This window comes from Plecotus auritus (assembly GCF_963455305.1).
Source record: "Plecotus auritus genome assembly, chromosome: 8".
NCBI lineage: Eukaryota > Metazoa > Chordata > Mammalia > Chiroptera > Vespertilionidae > Plecotus > Plecotus auritus.
In genome coordinates this window covers 65887300-65914210 of record NC_137782.1, presented here as the reverse complement: position 1 = coordinate 65914210, position 26911 = coordinate 65887300, and the positions used below count along the sequence as shown (strand labels likewise).

Below are 26911 nucleotides of genomic sequence, written 5' to 3'. Positions count from 1 at the left end.
TTTCTTTGGCCTTGAAGACCTGGCCTAAGGTGGCCCATCACCCACAGCTTACTTCATGCTTCAGGACCATGTGGCACAGCCCTGGGTGTGTCCACACTTCAGCTTCAAGCTGCATTTGTCTCACAGAAGAGAAAACATGACCTCGGAGCCACTTTCTAGCAGTGTAACTAGGAAAGGGGCTTCGCCGCTCGCACCTGCTCTCAGGGATGGAAGGAGCCATGGAGAGACAGATACCTTCCAAGCACCTGGGCAGGATCTGTAGTTCCACAGGCAGGACTGGAAGGGACTTCCAAGCCTGTATGTAGAGAATCTTTATGAGTTTATTTGAGCCAAACTGATGACAACCGCTGGGAGGCAAAATCTCAATGGGTCGAGAAAATGCTCTGGAGAATGGCAGCTTATGTTATACACTGGAATAAAGGGAGAAGACGGAAGGAGGGTTCCTTGAAATCCATTAGTGGTAGATGCAGGAGGCAGGAGAAAGCAAAGTGGGGAAATCTCTGGGGTTGGATAAAAAGGCAAAACAGAGAAACGCCTATTGGTGTTCACCTTGGTGGGTACAGGATAGTTAATGAACATTCACAGCACATCGTGAGGGTACGCCAGGCGGGTATGCTGGGAGCAAGGGAACAAGGAGTGGTCCCGTGATCTCCTGCTCTGGCGCAGGCAGTTGTGCCTCGATGGGTCTGGGAAATGTTCCTCTGACATTTCAAAGGTATGCTCCCTTCGTGTGAAAAGACAATAGACGGGTTCACTTAAGGTAAAGAGCCATCTTTGCCCAGGAAGCTACAGGCCTAGGATGGGACTCCCGTCCCCGCCCCCCCTCCCGCCCCATGACCCGCTTTCGGTTAGGAATTTCAACGTTCAGAACCTCCTCGTGGTGGTTACTTTTGGCCTCTGAGTTTGTGAAGCCACCAGGCAGGCCTCCCTGAGCTTGTCCGGTTTGGTATGTGGCCCCTTTTTCGCCCACTGCGCTCAGTTAATGACAGACAGCTGCTTTTCTTGCTATTGTCTCTTAGGTTTCCTGTGGGGCTCTTGGCTGTAAGCTCCTCTGAGAGCAGCAGTTATCTCCTCCAGGGGCCGAACACCAGCTGGGCCCCTGGTCAGGGTCTGACGCTGATGCTAGTGCAGCTCCACCCAGGCTTGTCATGGGGATTGACCTAGACCTGCCTGGCCTGGTGAGCAGCCCTGATACTCACCCCACCCTGTGTGGGTGCCCTGCGTCATTCACATGGGACTGCCCCGCACACAGGTCCCCAGTCCCCTCCCGGGCACCAAGTGTGACAGGCACCTCGGTACAACTAAACACCAGGAACTAAAAACTTGTCCTCCTTTCTGTTTAATTTTATATGATTATTTTTGGGGATACGTAATGCATTGAAATGTTTCAAAATTTAAAAGGCACCAAAAAATGTGCTATAGAAAAGATCCCCTCCTACCCCAGCACACAGCCAATCTAAATTCCTTTTTAAAACAAATGTAATTTGCTTCCTCTTTGAAAAACCATAAGCACTCAAAGCAAAAGCTAACTTCAAAACAAAACAAAACTCCACCGCCTTAGAATATACATGAATGTACAAACCAAAAACCCCACCCACCATCCAGATGTTTAGCATTTTAGTATAGGTCCTCTCAGACCGTTTTCAGTGCATATCCACTTTTCAAAACAATAAAAACAAATCACAGGAAGAGTATCACAGTCCTGATCTTGCCAGCATCTCAGGGACATTTCCTCCTGGCTTCTTCCTTAAACAACTTTGATAGCTGTGTCATCGTCCATAGGTACTGACTTATTTAACCAGACCCCATTATGGGCATTTGGGATTTCTAGATTTGCCTATTATAAGCAACATGGTGATGGGCCCTGAGACCTCACTACCTACTTGTTTGTTTATTTATTTATTTTTAATATATTTTTATTGATTTCAGAGGAAGGGAGAGGGAGAGATAGAAATATCAATGATGAGAGAGAATCACAGAGCAGCTGCCTCCTGCATGCCCACCACTGGGGGTTGAGTCCACAACCCCGGCATGTGCCTCTGGCTGGAATCGAATCCTGGGACCCCCCCCCCACTCTCCCAACCCCCGGTCCACAGGCCGACACTCTATCCACTGAGCCATACTGGCCAGGGCTATTTTTTGTAACAAATTCCTAGAAGAGGAAATGCTGGATCACCATTTTTCAAGACCCTGGATACCCCTCACACTGCCTTCACGTTCAGCAGGACTGGTGTCCAATGCAAATCTGAAGGCCAAGAAGTTTTGGTTCAAATTGCTCTTAATAGTAACAGCTGTGTGTGCCCCAAACCCACCTCCACATCGAGACAAAGGCCACAGCCCTCCTGTGGGTGTGGTGACCTTTGTTTGCCCCAGAGAATTACCTGGGCCTGCCCGGTCCCAGGCCTGGTGAGTCAGCTGACCAGGAGCGGGCACCACCCTTCCAGGAGCAGGAACGCAGCTGCGACAAGGGCCACCACCTTCCAGGGAGGGAAACAGACTCTCTGGGCAGTGACTGGAGAAGGACGTGCAGCAGCTCCAGGCCTGCAGGTAAGATCTGCCTCCCTTCTTCACGCCAGCTCCCCCTATAGCCTGGGACCCAAATAAGCGAGATTTGTTCTCACCCTGTCCTGAGCATTTTGGGATTCCCCAGGCAGTTTCCTTTCCAGGTGCTTCACTCTGGGAGAGAAATGTGAACTGGGGTTTCCTCTTCTGACCCCAGCCCTGGGCTAGATTTGAGGGCTGGGAGTTCTTTATCCAGACCAGGGCCCCACTGCCTGCCTTTGAGGGTGCTCAGGGAGACGGGACCCACACTTCACTCCTTGAAGTGGGCCCTTGGAGACCAGGCAAAAAGAAACCAATTTCCACAAGAACTGACTGCAGGCCTCAGTTTCTGTTATTTCTCTGCTGAGGCTGTTCTTTTTCTTTTTTCTTTTTTTAAAAAAATATCTTATTGATTTCAGAGAGGAAGGGAGGAGAGAGAGATAGAAACATCTACCAGGGATCAAGCCCGCAACCCAGGCATGTGCCCTCGGCCATCGAACCTGGGACCCCTCAGTCCGCGGGCCAACACTTTATCCACTGAGCCAAGCCAGCCAGGGCCTGAGGCTGTTTCTATCCACAGCCTCCCTACCACAGCCAGGAACATCTTGGGCCAGTGGCTTGACCCCTCTAAAACCTGGTTTCCTCACTTGGAGACTGAAAATATCCCTAACGTCAGGAGAACTGAGTGAGGTAATGGACATGAGGGGCCAGGACGTGCCCTCCACACAGCAGAGCCCCAGCAATGGAAAGGGCGCTTAAAATGAGGCCGATGTGCCGTGCACGCATGGCCGCGACTGCTTTACACAGTGACCCAAACTGCTAAGTTTTATGCCACCATCCCTTCTTCCCTGGGCTCCCTGTGTCCACCCTGGCCCCTCCAGTCTATTTTCTAAACATCAGCCAGAGGGGCCTATTAAAATGAAAGTTGGACCATGTCACTCTGCTGCTCAAAATTTTCCAGGGGCCCCATCTCACTAGGGTGAAGGCCGAGTCCTTGCCCTGATCCACAAGCCCTCCAGGCACTGCTGCTCCTCCCCTGAACTGTCTCACTGGTCAGATGTTCCCTAAACACAACAGGCAGTCCTACCTCGGGCTGCTGCCGTGGCTCCCTCCTCGGCCTGAATGCTCTTCCCTGCCCTTCAGGCTTTTACTCATCAGCCCCCCTCCCCCCAAGCAGTGAGGCTCTTCTAGACCTCCTGACACTCTGTACCCTCCGCTGGCTTTACCTTTCTCCCCATCGCTCCCCACCACCTCATACAGCAGAAGCACTTATTTATCCTCAGCTAGGAAGTTAGCACTCCTCAGGGGCAGATTTCACTTTTGTTCAATGCCTTACTACTGGCACCTAGAACAGTGCGGGGTGGAGGTGCTCAGTAAATGCACGGAAGGAACAACAGCTAATGATTGCTGTGTGCCCTGCATGTGCCAGGTACTGTGATAAGTGCTTCCCATGCATAGCTTATCTCTTTTTAAGAATCTTTTAATCTCCGCGATAACTCTGTGATGCCTGTACTGCTACCTATATTACAACAGAAATGACATTCAAAAGGGACTTGTCCATGCTTGTTCTCACAAGACCGGCAGCAATCTGAACCGTCCTGACTGCCACCAAGGTCCTTGCTCCTGCCCTGCCTCTCCTGGGCCTGGCTTGGGGAGCATCTGCATTATCTGAAGAAGTCCCCAGCTTTTCTCTAGCAGGCAGTACACCCTGAGCGGAGGAGGGGTCTGTGCTGGTGGCCTAGCAACAGCCTCTTCCTATCCCTGGGCTAATTTGGCCTTCCAGGAGCTATTCCTCTGACGCTCTAGCCCACGCTTCCCTCCTGCACACTGTCTTCTGAGATGGATGAGTTGTCCACAGAACAAGTGGGAGTCCCCTCGCCTCAGCTCTTGGGAACACAGTGTTCCAGAGGAGTGCTCTCACCCCAAGTCCAAAGATGCGGCTGAAATCTGAGGACCCGATTGCTGAGTTATTGTGGGTGTTGTTATTGCTTATATAAAATAAAAAATACTGAGGCTCAGGGATGGACATTCTGCAAAGTGCAGTGGGAGAAGAAATTCCTTCAGAGGGGCTAACGGTGGCATTCCATCAGCACTGAACTGAGCAAATTCTTCCATTGCCAGAGTGTGGGAGCCAGACCTTCAATCTGCCTCATAGGCAGACTTACCTCCCTTTCTAGGCCCAGGGTATTTGTTCAAAGGGCTTTTTGGGCTTTCTCTTCCCTCTGTGTCTGCTTTTCCATTTAAGAAATGGTAACTGGACACCTGCTGGGCTCAATACTGGGGATTCAGAAGTGAGCAACATTCTTGACCAGAGAGGGAAGACAGGCAAACAAATACAAAACTGGAAATCCCACCCAGAAATGCCAAAGGCCTTGATCACAGTAGGTTATTAATCAACATTAGTGGAGTAAATGTTGAATATGAAATCCTGTGGTCTAGAAAAGGGAGGCTGAAGGTGTGGGCATTTTGGGGAAAATTTAGAATTGGAGTTCACCAGATGATAACAAATTTAATTTGTTTCCTGTCCCGAGCATCTGCATTCTCTGAAGAAGTCCCCAGGGGGAGGGAGAAGGTGTGAATGGCATTAAAGACAAAGGGCACAGCCATGAACAAGCAGGCTGAATTTTAGGATCAGCTGCCTGGAATGAATGAAATGCAAGATGAGTGTAGAAGAGGGTGAGATTGGAGCTGTACCAGGAGTCAGGTCATGGTAATTTGAATACAAAATTGGAGATTTATCATAAGGAAAAGAGCTGGGTCAGGATGACTTCAAGAGCAGGTGCTGAGGATAACTCCCAGGCTTCTGGCTTAGACCTTGCGTTGGATTTGGTGGGGCTGCTGAGGAAGGGCGGCAAAACTGGGGAAAATGAGTTCAGGCGGTAGTAAAGATGTGGAAGGCAGCTGGACTCCTGGCCTGGGCCTCCGTATCCCTGGAATAGCACACCCCATTCCCACCCTCCTGAACCCTCCATACTTCAGTCTTTTCAGGGTCTCCTTCCTTCCTCCAAGAGGCCTTCCTCGTTGCCCTCGCCTTTTATTCTGCACTCCATAAACCCAACCGCCTGAACCCCTTGTACTAGTAAAATGCAGTGGGTCCAATGTTGCTGTAGGAAGTGATCTGCTCGGCCAAGCACAAGTCCCCTAACCTGGGCAGCAGAAGCTCAAATCACTCGGTCACCCGGCTGGGAACACTGGGTGAATCAGTGTGGAGTGGGGCGAGGCACTTGCAGCTCAGGGCCAGGCAGGAGTCAGGCCCCCGCCCTCGGCGAGGAACTAGTGAGAGAGTGGGCGGGACGGTGACGTCACAATGCGTAGGAACTAGTCGATCAAAGATGCTTCCAAATCGTAAGGAGCGAGGGTGTGTATGAATTAAGATTCCTTTTCAGTTTGAGCAACAGGCAGCGGAAAACGCAGGAGTGTTGACTTTGCCCGCCTCCTTGGTACAGAACCTTGTCAGCGGTGAGCAGCTCAACTGCACCCTATTGCTTCGGAGGCAATAAATGGCCCTCAGGGGTCCGTGGCCATGGGGCACAAGCCCCTTTAAAGCTCGATTTGACCCGTAGCCTCCAGCCCGTTAAAGAGAGAACCGCGGAGCCTGGCCGACCCTTCCTATCTCTTAATCTGCTGCTTTACCTGATCACTTTTTGTGGATGCCAGCGCCAGCTACGGGCACCTTAAGAAAGCGAGAGGCCAACCCTGACAGCGTGGCTCAGTGGTTGAGCAAGGACCTATGAACAAGAAGGTCATGGTTCGGTTGGGGCACATGCCCGGGTTGCGGGCTCAATCCCCAGTGCTGGGCGTGCAGGAGGCAGCCGATCAGTGATTCTCATCATTGCTGTTTCTGTCTCTCTCTCCTCCTTCCTCTCTGAAATCAACAAAAATATATTAAAAAGAAAGAAGGAGGCCGAGTGGATTCTAGTAACCAATCACGCCAACAACCCACTCGGTGAGGAAGCAGGCATTTCCAACCCCGCAACTGGAAAGCATTTTGGGAGTCGCGGGTAGACCGCGCTGGCCGGGGTGAGCCAGACGCATGCGCCCTAGACGCCACCTCGCACCCTAGCGGCCTGGCGGGGCCTCTGCGCAGTCGCCGTAGCCCATAGCAACCGGGAGAGGTCGCTTCCGGCGGGAATCCGAACTGCGTGGGGATTGGAGTCCGAGTGTGTGGAGATCGATGAACTGCCTGACACACTGGGAAACGGGCCTGGGGTGAAGAACAAACCCCAGGGCCCGCTGGGGCTCTCTCTGCTGCCCCGGGCATGGAGACTGTGCTTGGCGGCTCCCATTTGACAGCGGGAATTGAGGCTGAGGGAGGGGGCGGGGGCGTCCACAGCGGCCATTTCCTCGGGTAAGAAATGGATAGGATGCCCTCCGTGACTTAATACGAAGGAGAAATGAGGGCAGTGAAAGTGATTTATAATAAAAGATTATGCACTTCACCATGTAAAAGCTCAGATTGGGCTACACCCGATCATGCTCGTACCTAACAAAATGATTAAGTTTGGATTATTAAAACACAACAGTCAACTGAACTTTGCCAACAGTTTATAGTTGACATCTTAAGTCGAAGGCTAAATGTATTTGCATACAGGCGTGGAAGCGCTGTGGCAGCTATAAATGCAGACCCGTATGGGTGTGTTCTGGTGACTGACCTGTGGTGAGAAGGCTCGACAGTGATTTTCCAAAATGGTGAACAAAACGAAGTATAACTTCCCTCGATTAACCTGGTATATGCGCTTCTGGATAACCTATTGTATGTTAAAGCCGGGGGAAATTTTGTATATTTTGTACCTGTATATAAAGCAGGTTAGAAGCAGGTGTTTTGCCTCCCTGCAGGTTTGCAGGACAGGACAGTTTATTGTGGTGAATTATTCTGTGCATTTGGGTCCAGATCTCTGCTCCCTGCTTCCTGAAGGCTAGTAGTGTCCCCTCAAAATGCCCACACAAAATTCCACTCTGGTTTTTGGAAAACCACTGATTTATTCAGTCAAATAAGTTTTGCCAGCATTCGTGTGCTGGGCACGTTTGGTGGGGAGGCACAGAGTGGTGAATGGGGCGGGCGGGGGGAGGGGGAGCCCCCGCCCTTCTGAGGTTGGGTCCAGTGTGAGAAAATGCCCAGATAGTAATCATATAATATGCTAAACAGCTCAGGTTAGGAACAAAAGAAGACCCAGCCAACTAGCAGAGGGTCCCATGACCTCAAAAGCCAGAGAAGTAGCATTTGAGCTGAGCCTTGAAAGGGCGCCAGGCAGAGAAGGGCGGTGGGCCAAGCAGAGGGACCAGCATGACTGAAAGAGGGCCAGGGTCTCTGGCACACAGTAGACGCTCACATTCTGTGAATGACCAGGTGGACGATGGAATGAGACAGCCATGCTTGCTGGCAAGGAGCCATTCCCCACTATACCATGAACTGCTAAAAACTGCTAAAAGGCAGGGAAATACCTGCCTCTTGATCCCCCCACAGCCCCAAACTGAGTAGGGACCCCGAGCAGGTGGCAGTGGTGGAAGGGTCACTGAAACGGAGAAAGGGTTGTGTGGTCCTGGCCTGGGAGTGATTTCCAGGAAGTGGCTCTCTGATTCTGCTCTCCCAGAGGGCAGCTACTAAAAATATAACCTCTCTGTTGCTTCATAGTTGGGAAAAAAACAGGGCAAGGGTAGCCTCTTACCGCTGTTCATGCGAGATCCTGCTGGCACGGGGTGTTTTTGGCAGATGGTACCTGCTGAGGACTGTCCTAAGATAAAAACCTCCCAGAGTATGTGCACAGGGGGAAGGCCACAGGCCCAGCTGGTCTAAAGGAGGTCAGAGTCAGTCTCCCTCTCGCCCCTAAGAAAATCCCTGACCTCATGAGGTGATCATTTCTTCCCAGCTTCCCCGGAGGCCTGCTGGATGGGTCCTTGGGGAAACAGGAAAGCATGAGCAGCCCCCTCTAGGGGGTAGGCTGAGTGTTGCTATGCACGACCCCTGCTCTTGCATTGCCAAATATTTTTATGGTTTTCCCTACAATTAGAAGTGAAGAATTTTATATTTCCATATTTTACAATGTTGGCACTAATTCAAATAAAAAACACCTAAGCCTGTGAGAGGTGAGCAAAACAGGGTTGGGACCGCTGGGCCTTGTTTCCATCTTCAGAAGGCAGGTGTCCTTAGGGCATCAAAGCTTTAAAGCGAAAAGTGAGAGCCAGGCAGAATGTAGTGCTTCGGCAACATCATCGAGTTAGCGTCCACGCTACATCATCGAGTTAGTGTCCATGCAACGGGCGAGGGGGTCCATGACAAGCGACAAGGCCCAGTCCTGCCATTTTGGAACTCCCAGTCGAACAGGTAGATGGGCACTTAAAGAGGCAACTACAGGAAATGTGAGTGATCAGCAAGAGTAAGGACGTGGGTGGGGGTGGGGGAAGGGAGCATAAATTAAGGCAGGCTTCCCGAAAGAAGAATGCTCTGGTCTGGGACTTGAAAATGATGAGCAGTTAGCCAGGCAGGAAGTGGAAGGGGTGAAGAGTGTTCAGAGAGAGGGACTAGCATATGCAAAGACCTGGAGTCAGGAAAAACCTCGATTTATTCAAGAATCTGAAAGTAGCTCCTTCCTCACATTTCATCTAGGAAGGAAATAAAGCATCACGTGTAATTCCTTTGAATTTCTTTGGATACCTTGCTCCAAGGTCTTACTGATTCTCCTCCGGGACTCTTAGGAGGTACTTGGTAAATGTTCATGGTGCTCCCCCAGGTCCCCTTTCCTTCCTCCCTTAGGAGCAATTCTGTTGAGTTTTTAAATTCTGCTACAGTTTGTATGCCTGTTTTTAAGACTTTGCATTGGTCTCACTTCACCGTGGCCAAGATCAAGGCTAGAAATGGGTTATACAGTAGGAACTCAAATGTCCAGGAGTGAAAAAGGGTGTGGGGGTGGGTGGGGTGGGGAAGGAATTCTAAAGGGCCTGCTGCCTTTCTGTTGTATACTAAGTCCCCACCCACTTGACACTGGACCGGGTTCTGTGTAGTTGTGGGGCAATGCTTTGCAAACCCCTAACATAGGCTGGTATGCATTGGCTGGTATACTGCACCTGCTGGATTGAATTTAGGTCTCATAAACATGTCTGATCTTTGAAACAGGGTAGGGAAGGATGTGGACCCCAGTCCTGCTTTTCCTGGCCAGCATGTCCTGGGTGGTTCCCTGAGCCCAGGTTCTGTAGCCCAGAACCAACTGAATGTGGTGGGATGGAATTCTGCAAGGGTGGAGACCATGAGCTTGGGAACCAAACAGGCTTGGGTACAAACCCCAGCTCTCCCATTTCCAAAATGGGGGATAAGTATGCCTTCCTGCTATCCTTTTCATCCTGAGAGTGCTAAATGGCTCATGTGGACAGAAGGTGGACATCTGTGCCTCCTCTCACCCCTCACTCCTCCTTACCTTCTGTGCCCTGCAGGGTGCTTCAAGGAGCAGCCATGGCCACCCTGTACCCATCTCTGGAGGACCTGAAGGTGGACCAAGCCATTCAGGTACGTCACCCAGCCCATGTTAGCCTGGGCCCCCTGATGGAGCCTTCAGGATCACCCCAGGGCAGCTAAGGGAGGCTTGTCCTGGACATTGGTGGGTGGTTGGGGCCCCAGGCATGCAGGTCCCACTGAAGGGCCTGCTGAGTGGGGCAGGTGCCCAGAGGCCAAGGCAGTGGAGTCACAGCAGGAATGGAAATGGCCAGGCACCTGTGGCCAGGCCTGTCATGCCTGCTTTGTTCCAGCCTTTCCTCCACCAGGTTCAGTCCACCCCACACTGTAGGGCAGGCTCTTGGCCTTCTCAGCCCCCACAAGCCCCTCTTCCTTCTATCCCATCTGTGGTCTCAGTGGGTGTTGAGAGTTTGGGACTTTTTGACTGAGAACTTGGGCCCCAATGTTCTGGCTGCCTCAGGGAGAAAATGGGTCATTTGGTGGCTCGTAGAGAATGGCCACGAACCTCCCCCAGAAACATGGACATCTCAGAGACCACATTTACACAGGACCTCAAAGGGTCATGGATGTCCTCCACCCCTCAGGCCCGCCAGCATACATAATGCCTCGCTCCCAGGGTCCAAGGGTTCTGGGTTGGGGGGTCCCAGACACAGCTGACCAGCACCCCTCACCTCTCCCCAGGCCCAGGCCAGAGACACCCCCAAGATGCCCATCCTGCCTGTGCAGGAGAGAGCTGTCCCCCAGCCTTCAGGTGAGTGAGTGGGGTAGGGGTGCTCCTGACCGAGAGTGACCTCTTCTGGCATCTCCGAGTGCTGGTCTCTTGTCTGCTACTGTGCTGTGTGCTCTAGACACATTCCACCTTCACCAGAACCCTTTGAGGGGCGCAGAGAAAACTGGCTGAGTGAGGCCCTCATTTCCCTGCTGTGGGCCATCTTCCGTGGTGCTGCATGAGGGCCGGATGTTGTAGTGGCCCCTAGAGTGGTTCGTGGCAGTCTTGATTCAGGTTTTGGCAGCAAACGTGAACTTAGGCTCAATTCTCCCCTCCTCCCCGGGCACACTGTCCCCGGAGCTGAGCTGCCCTTGGGTCAGACGCCTGCTTCTGTGGATTTCTTAAGATCAAGGCCTCGTGGCCCCAGTGCCAGCCCTGTACTTTGTGTTGGGTGCCTGGCCGGTGTCAAGTAAAGTGGTACACGAGACACTAGGTGTACATGAGGCACTCCTGGAGGCAGTAGGACCCCTGCGCGTGTTCCTGCTTCCTCTCCCACACACCACATCCCTGGGATATACTGTGTTCTCAGGGATAAGCTGCATTCTTGGGAATTGACAGCATTCCCAGGCCATTTCTTAGAAACCAGCCACCACATTGGAGCCAGGCAGTTGTGGCTAAGCTCACCTTGATAACACCTTTCTTCCTCCTTCTTCCTTTCCCATCAGTTTTGTACCCAAACCTGGCAGAACTGGAAAATTATATGGGTCTTTCCCTCTCCAGCCAAGAAGTCCAACAGAACCTGCCTCAGATTCCAGACGGTACCAGTGTAGGTATCTGTCTCTTGCCTGATGTGGGCACAGATCTTCCAATTCTCCCTCCTTCCTGGTCTTGCCATTGAAACATTCTTGCAGCCCCGTTTCTTGATGGTACTTTTCATTTTGAGCCCTCATTGTAAGTGTTGTGGGATTTCATGGGGTCCCGCGGGCCTTGGGGCTGGAGGGCCATGCCTGCCCTTTGACCACTGGCCTCAGGCTGCTGAAGGAGAAGGGAGGACATTAAACCCAGCCTGTGTCTGGGAGCTTCTCATGAAGGGCTGCCTGTAGCTTGAGAGCAGCGGCATGGACAGGCAGAGGCAAGGGGGGAGGAGGTTGCCACCCAGCCCTGGTCCCCAAATTAAACAATATGGCTTGAGTCCCAATCTCCATGGCTCAGGGAGCAAAAGAAATCCTGACAGAAACATTCACTCTTGAAAATGTGTCCACATATAGACTCAGTCCCCACGTAGACCCCTCCCAGTTATGTCCAGCACCCCTGCGGCCATTTGTCAGTGTCCTTGTCTGCCAGTCTCAGCCTGAGCCCGTGAAAATCAATGGCAAAGTGCAGCGGGGACTCTTGCTGGGCCTGGAGGATTTCACGAGGGTGGTGGAAGTGATAATGAGAAATGCCACAGCCACATACAAAGCTTCTGACAAGGGAGGATCTCACAGGAGAACACCGACAAGGATGAGGACATGTGGGACCCTGAGAAAAACTAGTGACGCCTGGGTTGTTTCTCTAAAATGCCCCCCTTGATAGTCATGCTGGGAAGTACACCGAAGTAAAGAAGGTCATGTTTATATAGTTCAATTTTTTTTTTTAATATATTTTATTGATTTTTTACAGAGAGGAAGAGAGGAAGGGAGAGGGATAGAGAGTTAGAAACATCGATGAGAGAGAAACATCGATCAGCTGCCTCCTGCACGCCCCCTTCTGGGGATGTGCCCGCAACCAAGGCACATGCCCTTGACCGGAATCGAACCTGGGACCCTTGAGTCCGCAGGCCGCCGCTCTATCCACTGAGCCAAACCGGTTTTGGCTAGTTCAATTTTAATCCATTGATTTAATCCCCCTGTTCCAATAATTAGGACATAAATGCATTTAACCTAAGTTTTGATAAAAATATGACAGATGAATGCATTTTATAATATTTTAAAGTTTTGTTTTTATTTTTAACTTTTTATTTTTAAATAATCATAGATCCACAGGAAGTTGCAAAGGACAGAGAAAGGCACCGAAGATTGTACCATTCACTCAGTTTTCCCAATGACTACATCTTACATAATGATAGTATAATGACAGAGCAGGCATTTCATTGGTACTGTGTGTGTCTAGAGTTCTGTGTTGTTTTATAGACACCTGCATAGATTCCTGCAACCACCAGCACAATCAGGATGTTTCATCCCCCCCAGGTCTCCTACGAGCTGCCCTTTCATAATCCTGCCTGCCCTCCCCCCTCACTATTCTTCACCCCGGCAACCACTCCTCTCTCTCCTGTCTCTATAACGTCGTCATTTCAGAACATCACGTGGAATCCTACAGTGCGTGACCTTTTCACTCAGCATAAGGCCCTGGAGATGCTTCCAGCTTGTCACGTGTATTGGTAGTTCACCCCTTTTTATTGCTGCGCAGTGTCCATGGTGTGCATGTGCCACAGTTTGCTTAACCTGTTGAGGGGGATTTCACTTGTTGCCAGTTTCCATTACAAATGAAGCTGTTGTGATGTTTGTAGAAAGGTTTTGTATTTATCTGGGGTAAATGCCCAGGAGGGCAATTGCTAGGTTGTATGATAAATGAATGTTTACATGTTTAAAGAAATCGCTAAACTACTTCTAGAGTGGTTTGACCATTTTATTTTCCTGTTAGCAACACATGACAGCCCCAGTTTCTTCGTATCCTCACTAGCACTTGGTTTTATCGCCATTTTTAGTATTAGCTGTTATGATGGGTGTTTATTGGAATTTTATCAAGGTCTTAATTTGCATCTCCCTAATGGCTAGTGATGTTGAACATCTTTCCATGATCTTATTTACTATCTATACTCTTTTCAATAAAATGTTTCATCATATCTTTTGCTTATTTTCTAAATGGATTGTTTGCTTTTTTAAGTTGTTTTGTTTTGTTTTTTTTTGTTAATCCTCACTTGCGGATATTTTTTCCTTTGCTTTTCAGAGAGAGTAGAAGGGAGGGAGGGAGTGAGAGAAACATTGATGTGAGAGAGACACATGGACTGGTTGCCTCCCAGACTCGCCCTGACTGGGGATGGGAAGTTTACCCGAAACCGAGGTATGTGCCCTCCACCATGCTCTTGACCGGGAATTGAACCTGCCACCCTTTGGTGCACAGGCCAATGCTCTAACCACTTAGCACACTGGCCAGGGCTAAATCAAGTTTTGAGAGTTCTTTATTCTAGAGTCCTTCATTAGATATGTGGTTTGTAAATATTTTCTCCCAGTGTGTAGCTTCTGTTTTCATCCTATTAAAAGGGTCTCTTGCAGAGCGAAAGTTTTAATTTTGATGGGTTTAATTTATTGATTTTTTTTTCTTTTGTGGGTCATGATTTGCTGTCCTAAGGAATTTTCACTAAGCCCTAGGTCCTGAAGAATTTTTCCTTTTTTTCCTTCTAAAACCATTATAGTTTTATGTTTTACATTTAAATTTATGATTGAATTTGAGTTAATTTTTATATAAGGTGTGGGGTAAAGGTCAAAGTTCATATTTTTGCTTTGGATGTTCAATTGCTCCTGTACCATTTGTGGAAGAAACTATTCCTTCTCCATTGAACTACTACTCTTGCATCTCTGTGAAAACAGCTGGCCCTACTTATGAAAGGCTGTTTCTGGATTCTCTGTTCTGTTTCGTGTCTATCCCTCCGCTAACAACACACTGTCCTGATTACTTAGCTGTATAATGAGTCTTGAAATTTGGTTGAGTGTGTCTTCTCATTTTATCCTTTTTTTCAGGATAGTTTTAGCTATTCTAGTTCCTTTGTCTTTTCATATGAAGTTCAGATTAACCTTACCTAAGTCTAGAAAACATCTTACAGGGGTTTTGATAGAAATTAAGTCTGTATTATCAATTGGGGACATTTGACAGTTTTTCTATGTTCTTCAAATCCATGAATCTCTGTTTATTTAGATCTTCTTTGATATCTTTTATCAGTGTTCTGTAATTTTCTTTTTTCTTTTATTTTTTTTTGTTCTTTTTTTTTTTTTTCTGTTCTGTAATTTTCAACATACAATTCCTATACATGTTTTGTTAGATTTACAACTTATAAGCTTTTTTTTTAATCCTCACCTAAGGATATATTTTCCTTTTTTTTTTAGAGAGAGAGTGGAGGGGAGGGTGGAGGGGCACAGAGAGGGAGGAGAGAGAAACATCGATGTGAGAAAGACATACACATTGATGTGCTGCCTCCTGCACGCACCCTGACCAGGGGTCAGGGATTGAGCCTGCACCTGAGGAACATGCCCTTGACCCAGAATCTAACCCACAACCCTTCCGTCTGACACTCTAACCACTGAGCAAACCTGTCAGGGCTTATAAGCTTTTTGGAGTGATCATACGTGGTATTGTATTTTTAATTTAGGTTTCCACAGGTTCATTGCTAGTATATTGAAGTACACTTGATTTTTGTTTGTTGATCTTGTGTCTGTGACCTTGCTGAACTCATTTATTAGTTCAAGGAGTTTACTCACAGATTCCTTGGAATTTTCTAGTAGGCCATAATGTCATCTGCAAATAGGGACCATTTAATTTTTCTTTTCCGATCTGTATGTCTTTTATTTCCTTTTCTTGCCTTATTCCTCTGGCTAGTTCTTTCAGTACTATCTACACTAATAAAAGAGAAACATGCAAATTAACCATCACTCTGCTACACCCACAAGCCACACCCACCAGACAATCAGGAGCAAGTATGCAAATTAACCCAACCAAGATGGTGGCCGGCCACAGAGCTGGAGCAAGCAGGAGGCTTGGGTTGCCCATGGCAATGGAGGAAGCCAAGCTTCCCACCCTCCCTGGCCTCTGCTCAAGGCTACAAAGTTTCAATTATAGAAGATAAATAAATCCTGGATTCTTGCTTCTAGCTGGCCCTGGCCTCCGCTCAAGGAGGCGCTAAAAAAAAAAAAGAAAAAGATAAAAAGGAGGGGCTGGGAGCTTGGGTTGCCGGGGGGTGATCAGGCCAGGATGGGACAGCAGGGGCCATTGGGGGTAAGCAGACCAGCAGGGAGGGGCCAGTTGGGGGTGAGCAGGCCGTCAGTGGGGGTCAGTTGGAGGTGATTAGGACAGCTCGGGGGGAAGTTTGGAGTGAGCAGGCCAGCAGGGGGGCAGGTGGGGGTGAGCAGGCCAGTGGGGAGGGAAGGTGGGGGTGAGCAGGCCAGGAGGGGGGGCAGTTGGGGGTGAGCAGGCTGGCAGGCAGAGTGGTTAGGGGCAATCAGGCAGGCAGGCAGGCAGGTGAGTGGCTGGAGCCAGCAGTCCTGGATTGTGAGAGGGATGTCCGACTGCCAGTTTAGGCCTGATCCCTGTAAACCAGCAGTAGGACCCCTTTGAGGGGTCCCAGATTGGAGAGGGTGCAGGCCAGGCTGAGGAATACCCCCCCTCCCCGTGCACGAATTTCATGCACCGGGCCTCTAGTATTTAATAGTAGTGGTGAGCTTAGACATGTTACCTGTTCTGGATCTTCGGGGGAAAGCATTCATTTTTATTTTTAGAAATCAAACTCAGCCCACTTTTTCCCATTGGTCATTATTGCTGTTTTGTAACTTTATTTACTTTTATTTTAAAGTGAATTTTAAAGAGGTCTTACCTGATATCAATTAGCCTTGGAAAATGAGGGCCTCTTTTCTGTATAGCCTGCTCTTTCCTAATTTTCCTGGCTGTCTTTCAAGGCCATGTACTTGGATGCCCCCTAGTGGCTTCATGGAGTCATGTCCCCTCTGGGCTCCAGCCGATAAGTGTGTGATCTGCTGATGGGAGAGGCCCCAGGGACCATGCCATCCTCCTTTCCCATCATTTCGAGGCCCCTGGGGCCTGCTGACCCCCTCCTCCCCTGGTATCTGCAGACAGTGGTCTCTGGCCCCTTGCCGGGCCAGGTGGTGGCGCCGGTGTCCGGGAACAGCCTGGGTGTGCAGCGTGCGGAGATCAAGCCCGGGGTGCGTGAGATCCACCTATGCAAGGATGAGCGTGGCAAGACGGGGCTGCGGCTGCGGGCCATCAACAAGGTGGGGCTGGTGGCCGGGCGGGAGTGGGGTGGTGGACAGCACCCGTAAGCAGCCTGAGCCACCCGAGCCCCATGCCTCCGGGGCTTTGGCTGCACAGCCCAGCAGCTGGGGAGGGCATTGCGGGGTGGGGTGGGGTGGGGGGAACATGCAGAGGGTGCTGGGAGCAAGGCCCACCTAACTCCCAAGCCCAGCTCCTTCCTCTTAGCCCCTCCCCCAAGGCCCAAGGCCTGGCACTGGATTGCTGCAGGGACCCACCAGCTGCCTCTCAGGCTCCTGTTGCTCAGAGCCACCCTTCCCCATGTCCCCCAATTCACAGGGATCTGGCTGCCAGGCGGCTGTCTGTAGGGCCTTGATGCCATTGTGAGAGGCCTGCGGTCCAGTGCTTGCAGGTGCAGCCTCCAGCCAGGGTTGAAATTCTGCCTCAGCTGCTCCCTGGCTGTGTGGCCTGGGAGTTTCCTCACCAGGAAAATGGGGAACCAGTGTACCTGCCAGCAGAGCTGTAGTCTCCGCACCGTGTAGGCCCCAGAGCATCAGGAGGAGACACCACCTAGGAGGAGAGACTGGGCTCCGGTGGGTGAGCTGACTGGGCCTTGCCTCTCCCAGGGACTGTTCGTGCAGCTGGTACAGGTCAACACCCCTGCATCCCTTGTGGGGCTGCGCTTTGGGGACCAGATCCTGCAGATTGATGGGCGCGACTGTGCCGGGTGGAGCACAGACAAAGCCCACCGGGCCGTGAAGAGGGCTTCAGCAGAGAAGATCGTCATGGTTGTTCGGGACAGGTGAGCGCCAGAGGCAGGAGCTTCTCTGTCCACCTCCAGCCACGATCCAAGCCCAGCTCACTGTCCCTCTCCGGCAGGCCTTTCCAGCGGACTGTCACCATGCACAGGGACAGCACCGGCCACGTAGGCTTCGTCATCAAGAAGGGGAAGGTGGTCTCCGTAGTCAAAGGGAGTTCTGCGGCCCGCAACGGGCTCCTCACCAACCACTATGTGTGTGAAGTGAATGGGCAGAATGTCATCGGGCTGAAGGTAGGCCAGCGGCCGGCTCTGCCCCAGAGTTGCAGGGGCAGGAGACTGCTGGGTGGTGGGAGGGCTGTCTGTGGGCACCACCCGGGCTTGTTTCTCCATCCTAAGGTTGCTGTGAGGAGTCGGTAAGACAGTAAGTGCATAGACCTTTGGGCACATGGTCAGTGCTCAGGGAATATTAGCTATTGACCCTAACACATGGAGGTCAAAGGTGTGACAGAAAGAGGGGTGATGGCATGTGAAAGGCCTCAGGTGCCCAGGTGGCTGCGGGCTGCATGAACACCTCCCTGCTTTGTGTGGTACTTCTGGTTGCATCCTAGATCACGTGACAGGAATGTTTCTGAGAACAGTTCCTCAGAAATCCATTTCTGACCTCTTCCTTTTTTGAGGGGATGTGTGTAGTGACTTTTACTTTTGAAAAATATAAGTGGTCTCGAGTCAGTGCTATGGACATGGACTGCAGGTGGGTGCCTTCAGGGAATGGACCACAGAGGATGCGGAGTCACGTGACTTTTGGTCCCTGAACAAGTGAAAGTAATTTTATCCTAACCTGATGCTGGTTCTCATCCCAGGTGTGATTTGATGAGGCCCTTCCCCTCCTGCAGCCAGGGCTCTGGGCTCACAAGGCAGGTCCCCCTGCAGAAGTGGCCTGGGTGGTGGTGTTCATTCCGCAGCTTTTAGGCCAGGTCTCCACCCCTCACAAGGGCCATCACCAAGCCATTCCTGTCACATCTGCTTCCCTGTGCCTGGCAGTCTCCCCTGCCTTCCCCGGAGGCAGGTTCTGGTAGCTCATTGTGATCAGAAAGTGCTTCCTAATGTCTGTCCAAGGTCCTTCCTGCTGCATCTCTCCCCTCAGGGATCAGGCCCAAGGGAACCCCTAGACCTGAAAAGCTGATACACTGGTACCGATTCTGAGCAGCTGGCTCTCGGATATTAATGCATTCGTCCTGTGAGAGCATTGGTGCTCATGGACCCTGACCGTGAGAGCAGTCATTGTACAGGTGCTGCCCATCCTCTCCTTTCGGGGGGCTCAAGGCTGCGTTACGGGCTTACCCGTTATCCTGCCAAACCAAGCGCGTGAGGCTCTTAGGACTGGGCTTGTCCCTTTGTAAGTGGCCACAGATAGCTATGCTACTTGAGATGATCTCTTCAGAGTTCATCTGCTTTCACTGCGGCCTCACTAGTCCTCTCTAGCACGCCTTCTCCCCTTTATCCTGGAACAACCAGACAACAGAAACCAAGCTAGAGATGAGGAGAGTCAAGGCCTCTAGTCTCGGGACAGGCCAGGGCTCTCCTGCGGCCATCGCTCTCACTGTTGGACGGCTTGGCACGCTGCGTGGAGACTTTATGTGTTGTGCTCCCAGCATCTCCTCAGCTCCTGTGGGCCTTTCCTCTTCACTGAGTGAGATGTGAGAGGAAGCAGCCGTGTGGGCAGCTCAGGCTGGCTGGCCAGCGGGCCCGGCGGGGGTGGTGCCCCTCATGTCCCCCACTGCATGGCTGTCTTCTTCCTGCTTTGGGGCCAGAACCTGAGTGTGGCCGGGTCCAGGGAGATGGGATAGAAGATGTGGCTGGTGGATTCTGGGGCCTCTGTGGGTGAGGGGAGGAGAGTAGTTCCGGTTGTAAGGCCCTATTCCGTCAGGGCCATGTGACTGGCCCTCGAGGCGAGGGTGGGAGTGGCATGCCCATTTCACAGAGGGGAGCCTCAAGGGAGGGCCCCGTTCTTGCTCAAGCAGGGCCTCACCCATGTGTCTGCCTGGGACTCTCCCCGGAGGGCAGCCCTACCCCTGAAGCCAGGTGCCAGTGGCTCCCTAGCAGAGGCCCCATTGATCCCATCCATAGCGTTGCCTGCAGAGTTACCCCTGGCCGCAGGGTGACCGCTCTCTCGCTTCCTCTCTAGGACAAAGAAGTCACGGAGATTCTGGCCATGGCCGGGAACATCGTCACCCTGACCATCATCCCGACCGTGATCTACGAGCACATGGTCAAAAAGTAAGGCTCTCCCTCGCTTCTTCCCCCTCACCTCCCTCCCTGTCCCCACTGCCTGCTTCCTCAAAGCTCACACAGTGCACAGCCAGCTGCCCTCCCCCACCCCCTCCCTTCAGCGTGGCGGGTGGCTTCTGGTGATTGGGAAATCTTAGAAATAAAAGTGGAGGCCACAGGGAGGCACAGGCCGCGGGGAGGAGGGAAGGCACTGCCCGTTGTGGCCACTGTCGTCATCGCTGTATCTAGGTTGTCCCCGACTCTGCTCCACCACACCATGGACCACTCCATCCCAGATGTCTGACGTCACGGGCAGCTCCGCCCTCCCACCTCCTGCAGGAACGGGAGGCCTGCTGCCTGGAGCCGGCATGTCCTGACGGGGTTCGCTCCGGTGGGTGACCGCAGAGCATGTCTTCATGTGTAGCACAGGCCTCCTTGGAGCCTGACTCTTGCCTGGACTAGGGCCGGGCCAGGGCCACAGGCAGCGGCTCTGTGCGCGTTTCACTGCTGCCCGTGCAGCCGGCTCCGTGCCTCTGGAAGGTGCAGCTGGGTCCCTTTCGAAGCGTCACCTCCACCAGAGGGACAGCCCACATATGAGAGGACAGTGCACATTCCTTGTGAGAATTTTCCCTGTACTTGATCTTCGACACACACTGTACATGGGTATAACTCCTCACTTCTTTTGAATAAAGCTTTGATTTTAAATAAAATTCCTTCCTCAAAAGTCATTGAGAAGTCCAGCATTTCAGCCCCAGCACAGGCCAGGCTGGTTTCTTCCAAGCAATCATGAGACCAAGGCCTTGCCTACGCGTTGCCTCTGAGAGCCGTTAGTGCTCTGACCCATCATGGCTGCCTGCCCGTCTGGGGAGGGACGGCTAGAGCGAGGGACCAGCGTGGGCACTGGAAGAGGGACCAGCTTTGGACACTCCTGCTCACCGGCCAGACTGCTTGTCACGTGCAGAATGGGCGTGAGAACTAGTGAGGGGAGGGACGGGATGCACGACAGGGTCTGACACCCGGGGCCACCGAGGGAGGTGCTTCTCTAGATCCTTTGTCCCCCCAGGAGGGGCATGGGCCCCAGCTGCACGGCAGAGCGGAACCACCTGCAGCTCGTCTCCCCTGACCTGGAGGAGACCTCTGCCAGGTGCACGTTTTGCCTCCCATGCAGTGGGGGGATAGCTTGAGCCTCCCTCACCCCCCACCTCAGAAAAAAGACGACATCAAGGAACAGGCCGAGGGTCGGGTGTGTTTTCATGCTTTAATTCAGAGCCGTCTGCTGCAGGTACAACTCTGAACAAAAGTTCAAAGGAGACAAAAGTGAATGCCCCTCCCCACCTCCCCCCTTCCCGGGCCCCCTGAATTCTGTCAAGGGGATGGCCGAATATGAGTGCGCACTGTGACTGGGGAGCACTGTGCCCCTAGGTCAGAGAGGGGATCATGAGGTCACTGGGCAAAGGCCCCTCCCAGACCTTTGCCCCAGAACCTTGTCCTTTGCCCACCCCTCCCCCAGGCGCTGTCAGCTACCTGTGCTGCTGTCAGCCAGCTGTGTGAGTGATGATTGGGAAGGCGTTCAATGAAAAGCTAAGTTATCCCCTTGGGAGATATGCAGTACACTCCGCCCGAGCCAGCTGTGTGTGCAGAGTCCTGGCCCAACTCTGATTCCTGCCTGAGCCTGGACCAGAGGAGCAGCAGGGCCGCTCTGCCCTCGACCCTACAATTAAGAAGCCACTTTTCCCTGCGGGGCTCCAAGGGGCCAGCGTTTCCAGAAAGCGACTCCTGGAAACACTGTGCCATAGGACTTAGCCATCAGCTCTGGCAGAGGCTGGCGAAGGGGGGCCCCACGGATTTCTGCTCCAGAAGCAGAGGGCAGGCGGGAAAGGTCACAGCCCAACGGGAGGAGGTATTAAGCAGACATTTGCAGAATGAGCACTCAACAGCCCGGGCCCCTGGCCTTGCCCCTAGCCCCACATTCTGCGCCCTGCATAGTCAGGGGGACAGGCCCCCCCCCTCCACCGCCTGGAGCTGCACAGGTACCGCTGCACCTTTTGCATAGATGCGGACACTGAGCACACACACGCATACACGCAGGAGCCCTGCGGGGCCACTGACCAACAGGGTCCCCGGGTCTGTCTCAGGGCTGCCAGTAAGCTGACTCCTCCACTAACACGAAGAAGAAACGCCCGTCGAAGGCCCCACCAGACCCCTCCCTCCCAAGAGAGAGGACCCTCAGTGTTGGAGCAGGATCCCTGGGGCCCAGACAGGCAAGTCTCAGGCCAGAGGAGGCACAGAGGGTGGCAGCTGGACCCGCTCGCCTCACCCAGAGGCCTGGGTCCAAGCCCGGCCAGCCCTTCTCCAGTGGCTTCTCCGGTAGCGACAGCGTGGGCTGTGGCCCCAGCCCTGACCACATCCACCAAAACATAAGACACAACAGGAAGGCCACAGACAGCAAGACACGGACAAGAGCAGAGTGGCTCTGCAGCGCCACTCAATTCCAGTGGTGAAAAATATATAGATTTTATGTTGTCAAACAGTCATACGTTGATTTCCTCAGCAAAGCTTTGCCTGTTTCTAAGGAGACACTAGGCGGCCCGTGAGCACACGGTGCAGGAGGCTGGGTCCCGGCCAGTCCCGGCTTGGCTTTGGATTGGGTTTGTCCTCCCTCCATGCCACGGCCCCAGTGTCCCTGGGCAGCCCTGGCCAGGCCCCAGGAGTTGGGGTTCGTTCGGCTGGGGTGGGAGGTACCCCACAAAGGAAGGCTGGCCTGAGGCCCAACCGAGGAGGGGAGCTTTGGAGGCACAAAGCGCATGGCAGAGGGGGCTGTTGCCCCAATGGCTGGGCCGCTGCCCACTCCCAGTGCATGCAGGTGCTGCCCCCCGTGAGGGGAGGGCGCAGAAAGGAAGGGCAGAGCCCGTGAGTCAGGCAACGGCTGCCGGAGCAGCAGGGGTGGGCAAGCAACCTTGGCAGAGAACTGGAGTGGCCCCTAGGCTAGAGGGGTGAGTAGGACACAGGGTCCCACCAAACCCCCCCCCCCCCATGTGTGGGGCCTAACTCTGAAGAGTGGGTGGGACAACCAGAGAGGGGTAAGCCTGAAGGGAAAAAGGATCGGGTTTACTTTGTAAAATAATCTATATATATAAAAGGCTAAGTGACCATCTGACCGTCTGACCGGCAGCTATGATGTGCACTGACCACCAGGGGGCAGGTACTCAACGCAGGAGCTGCCAAGCTGTGGTGACTTGGCAGCGGCAGTTCTTGGGTGATGCCCCCCAGAACCAGAGAGGAGGGAGCCCGATTCTGGGGTGCATCACCCAAGAACCGCCCTCTCACAATCTGGGACCCCTCGGGGAATGTCGGAGAGCTGGTTTCAGCCTGATCCCCGTAGGCCAGGCCGAGGGACCCCACCTGCCGGAGGGGCCCCGCTCACTCCACAGATGCCCTTCAAGCCACGGCACTGCCCCAGGTGCAGACAGCCGGGGAGGAACCATGGGAGGTTGGCTCCAGGGTGTGTCTGGCCTGTCTCATCCAGTCCTGCCCCACTGGCCACCTTCTAATTAATTTCCCTTCAATGTGCACGAATCTGTGCACTGGGGCACTAGTAATGGTAATAAAATGTCAGCAGCTTTTCTGGGGGCCCTGATGTGGTCCTGGGGAAGGAGGGAGGACAGTGAGCCTTCCCAGGCTGGGTTCGGGCTGGAAGCAGGAGGCTGCAGGGCTCCCCCTGACCCCCCCACCACCCCCGCCCCAGGAAACACCCAGGCACCTGCTTTGGCCTGGATGACAGCATGGCTTCAGTTCCGTCTTGCCATTCATCCGGCAGTAATTCCCCCTGAGGCAGATGAGTCTAAGATCCAGGAACCCTCACTAGACAGTAAGCAGCCCCTTTCAGGAGGTCCGGATACATGAGAACCAAGCCCCCAAGTGAACACAGTGCAAAGCAGAAGTTGGGCCCGAGGCCCCAGAGAAAGTCGGGGTGAACTCCAGGGCCGTCATGGCCTTGGCCGTCTACACCAGCTGAGGACGGCTGAGTGCAGCCCGGCCTCCCAGACCACAGGGCCTCATCTCAGGCCGGAGGGGCCTGAGCTGCCAGCCCGCCTCCCCTCCTCGTGCTGGCACTCTGGAGGGGAGCATTCCTACCCCAGCACAGCCTGTCTGGCTTAGCTCTCGCAGGAGGAATTATCTGACGCCCAGATGTGTCAGGAGGAAAGCGGACCGTAGGGAAGGCCTGGGACCGACAGATGCAGAACCTACACTGCCCTCTGCCACTCCTGCCCTGCATCACCGCCTTTCACCCAACCGCGAAGCAGTCTGAGAGGCTGGGGCTCCCGCCCAGGCCCGGCAGTTCCAGGCTCTGCTCGGAGTCCTGGGTCAGGAGTCTGCACTTTGGGTCGCAGCTGCCTGCACCTGAGGAGATAATACTGGTCCAGACGCCGGGCTGAGGGCGGGGTGGTGTGGGGTGATCAGGGAACTGAACAGGATGTGGGGGTGAAGGATGGGGAGACTAAAGTGGGCACCTGAGGCCCAGCCTCTCCAGCTCAGTACACCAGAGACTTCCTGAGCAGGGGCCGCCCTGGGAAGGGCGGGGCGGAGGGGCTGGGCTGAGGACTCCCCTGCACTTGGTCTACAGCGTGCCTCCCTGCCTGTGGTCTCTCTTCCCTTCTCTCCTGTCCAAGCTCCGACTCCCAGCCCCCACACTGTTAACATCCAGAAAACACCACTTCCAAACCCAAAACTAAATAAGATGATGCCCCACGGGAATGTGCGAGAGGGAGGACGGCACCCCTACAATCAGTGGTCAGGCCGCCCGAGCCCCTGGCCAGGAAGGGCCTCAGAGCTGGGAGCCGCCAGCGGTGCTGGGGCCCTGCTGGCTCAGCGAGCGGCAGCTGATCCTGCGGATGGAGTGCAAGGCCACGGTGCAGCAGCCCCGCAGCAGGGAGCTGATGTTGTAAATGGGCTGGCCCTGGCGCCGCTGGGAGCGGCAGAGCCAGGCCACTGTGGGGACAGCAGGCACCACCACCGCCAGCAGATCCACAATGTAGTGGCGGCTCCAGTAGCTCTTGGGCTCGGCTGCTTCCTCCTCCTCTTCTACGGGGCACGCCACGCTCACCGACAGGCTGGGGTTGGGGTTGGCACCGGGCCGGTGTGGGGTCGGCCCGCGGGTGATGGGCTCCGGGGCCTCAAGCTCATCACCCACCTCATCACCCACCGTCACCACCACCGCTGAGTTGGGGTCTCTGGGCCCTGAGGGGTGGGGATCCGGCTCCGGGCACCTGCCCCCTGACTCGGGACCTGACCCGCAGACCTGGGCCTGGGTCACCTTCTCCAGGATGGTGTCTAGGTCAGGCTGGTACTGCATGAAGTCTGTCTGGATGGCACGCTCCTGCATGCAGCTGGCCTGCACGCCAGCCTCCATGCCACACAGCAGCTTCTCGTAGGTGTTGCTGGCAGGAAAGCGGGGCCCCAGGCTGAAGGAGCCGTGCAGCGAGGCCTCCTCGGGGCCACAGTCCACCCCCGATGACAGCAGGCTGCTGGCCTCCAGTGCATCCGTCCGGCTCATGGTGTCGTCATTTGCCACGAAGCCACTGTCAGCCCCGTCCTCAGTGGAGGAGCCAGGATGGTCCCCAGGGGGCTGGTCCCCGCAGACAGCTGGGTCGCTCAGCTTGGTGTAGGTGGAGCTGCGGGTGAGGGAGCGGGCGGGGGAGCCGCCTGCTGACTCCCCGGCGCCGTCCTCCTTGGCCGTGCCGTTCTGGGCCACCTCCATGCTGTGCAGCAGCGTCTCCAGCTTCTTGTTCTGGATGTTGATGTCCATGAAGTACTTCTGCAGCCCCTTGTCCTTGTCAATCAGGTTGTTCTTGACGGTGTCGATGACCTGCTTGAGCTGCTTAATCTCCTTGCGGGCCTCCTTCAAGGCCAGCTGGGCTTCCACGCGGTGGCACTCCTCCTCGATCCAGTCCTCCTGCATGCGCGACAGCTGTGTCTTCAGATCGTCGATCTCTGTGTCCCTGTAGCGGACAAGACACATGCTCACTGCTGGCCTGGCACCGCCACCAGCGGGACAGGTTGGGGGGGGCTGTCACCACGGACAGACGGCCTGTACTGCCGCCTCACAGCTAAAAACAGGATCTACTCAACGCTCCTTCCTTCTCTTTACTCCCCAGGCGAGTGGGGGTGGGAGAGGGCCAAGTGGTAAAGACAGGAGAGGCCTCCTCCTGGGGGGGGGGGGGGGAGAAGAAATGGGGCTGAGAGACAGCGCGGCATCCCACCCCCTCCGGGCTGTAATGCAGAGGACTGTCCACATTTAAATCCATCACCTACAGAGCAGAGTAGACGGTGAAGAGTCTCAATTTCAAGGTGCTACTGCTATAAACCTAAGACATCCTTAAAAATCTTAAGCTATAACCACAGAAGGAAACCAGTTATCTACTCTATGGGAAGGGATGTGGCCTCCTCTTTAGCCGGCTTTAAATGACCACCTTCAACATGGGGGCTGGGAGGAGGAGAGGGAAGCTGGTAATGCTACATCTTCCCTCAAGTGGAGAGAGAAGTGGACTATCAGAGGGGAAGGATGAAACGGGGTGCACTCTTGCATCAGGGGGGACGTTTCCTTTTTGTATCTGTTACAAAGAGGCAAGTCCAGGTGAACCCAACAGCCAGCAGACGCTTGTCCAGAAACTCTCAGGCTGTTTAAGTCCCTGAGCTGATGATGACTTGGGGGGCATGGGGGAGGGAGGTGAGTCCGGCAAAGATGCCATCAAGTCCAGAGCTAACACCAGGACAGACCAGAGCAGTGAGAAAGCAGTGAGCCTGGGAACCGGCCTGGGGGTCCCTCCTTCAGCACACCCCTCGGTGACATGGCCACACGCATCCGCCCAACCTGGCATTCGTGCAAATACAGCCCACAAGTAGCACAACGTCACTTTGGGGTTTTTGATCCCATTAGGATGACGGTCCCAGATCAAGCATCGTTTATTTTCAAAGTGAGATCGGAAATGCAGTTCAGGAAGTGGGCCCAGGTGTCGCAGCCACAGGGTGCTGAGGGGCCTGGGCCGCGGACGTCACCAGGGATCACCTGGAAGGGGACAGACCGCTCACGGGACCCAGCGACCAGCTCAGAGTGGCAGCACAGCGATGCCAGCAGGCATGGGGGTACTCGCCCTTCACTCCTCCCGTCTCAGGG

The 26911-nt window shown here is 53.7% G+C and overlaps 2 protein-coding genes across 8 annotated transcripts in view; one reads left to right on the top strand and one right to left on the bottom strand.

Moving 5' to 3' along the window:
- Nucleotides 1-9970: 9970 nt before the first annotated feature.
- Nucleotides 9971-20439, top strand: SDCBP2 (syndecan binding protein 2). The gene is made up of 6 exons (XM_080683838.1): nt 9971-10039; nt 16574-16732; nt 17336-17511; nt 17589-17760; nt 19655-19746; nt 19987-20439. Exons 1-6 carry the CDS (start codon nt 9986-9988, stop codon nt 20039-20041), a joined length of 708 nt encoding a protein of 235 aa, XP_080539964.1. The 5' UTR covers nt 9971-9985; the 3' UTR covers nt 20042-20439.
- Nucleotides 20440-20983: 544 nt separating this feature from the next.
- The window catches only part of SNPH (syntaphilin), a 39329-nt gene continuing 33401 nt past the window's right edge, over nt 20984-26911 (bottom strand). For all 7 annotated transcript variants that reach the window (XM_080683737.1, XM_080683732.1, XM_080683731.1 and 4 more), the window contains one exon: nt 20984-25736. In XM_080683737.1, coding sequence (XP_080539863.1) covers nt 24563-25736 — 1174 coding nt within the window. In that variant the 3' untranslated portion in view covers nt 20984-24562. The remainder of the gene's footprint in view (nt 25737-26911) is intronic.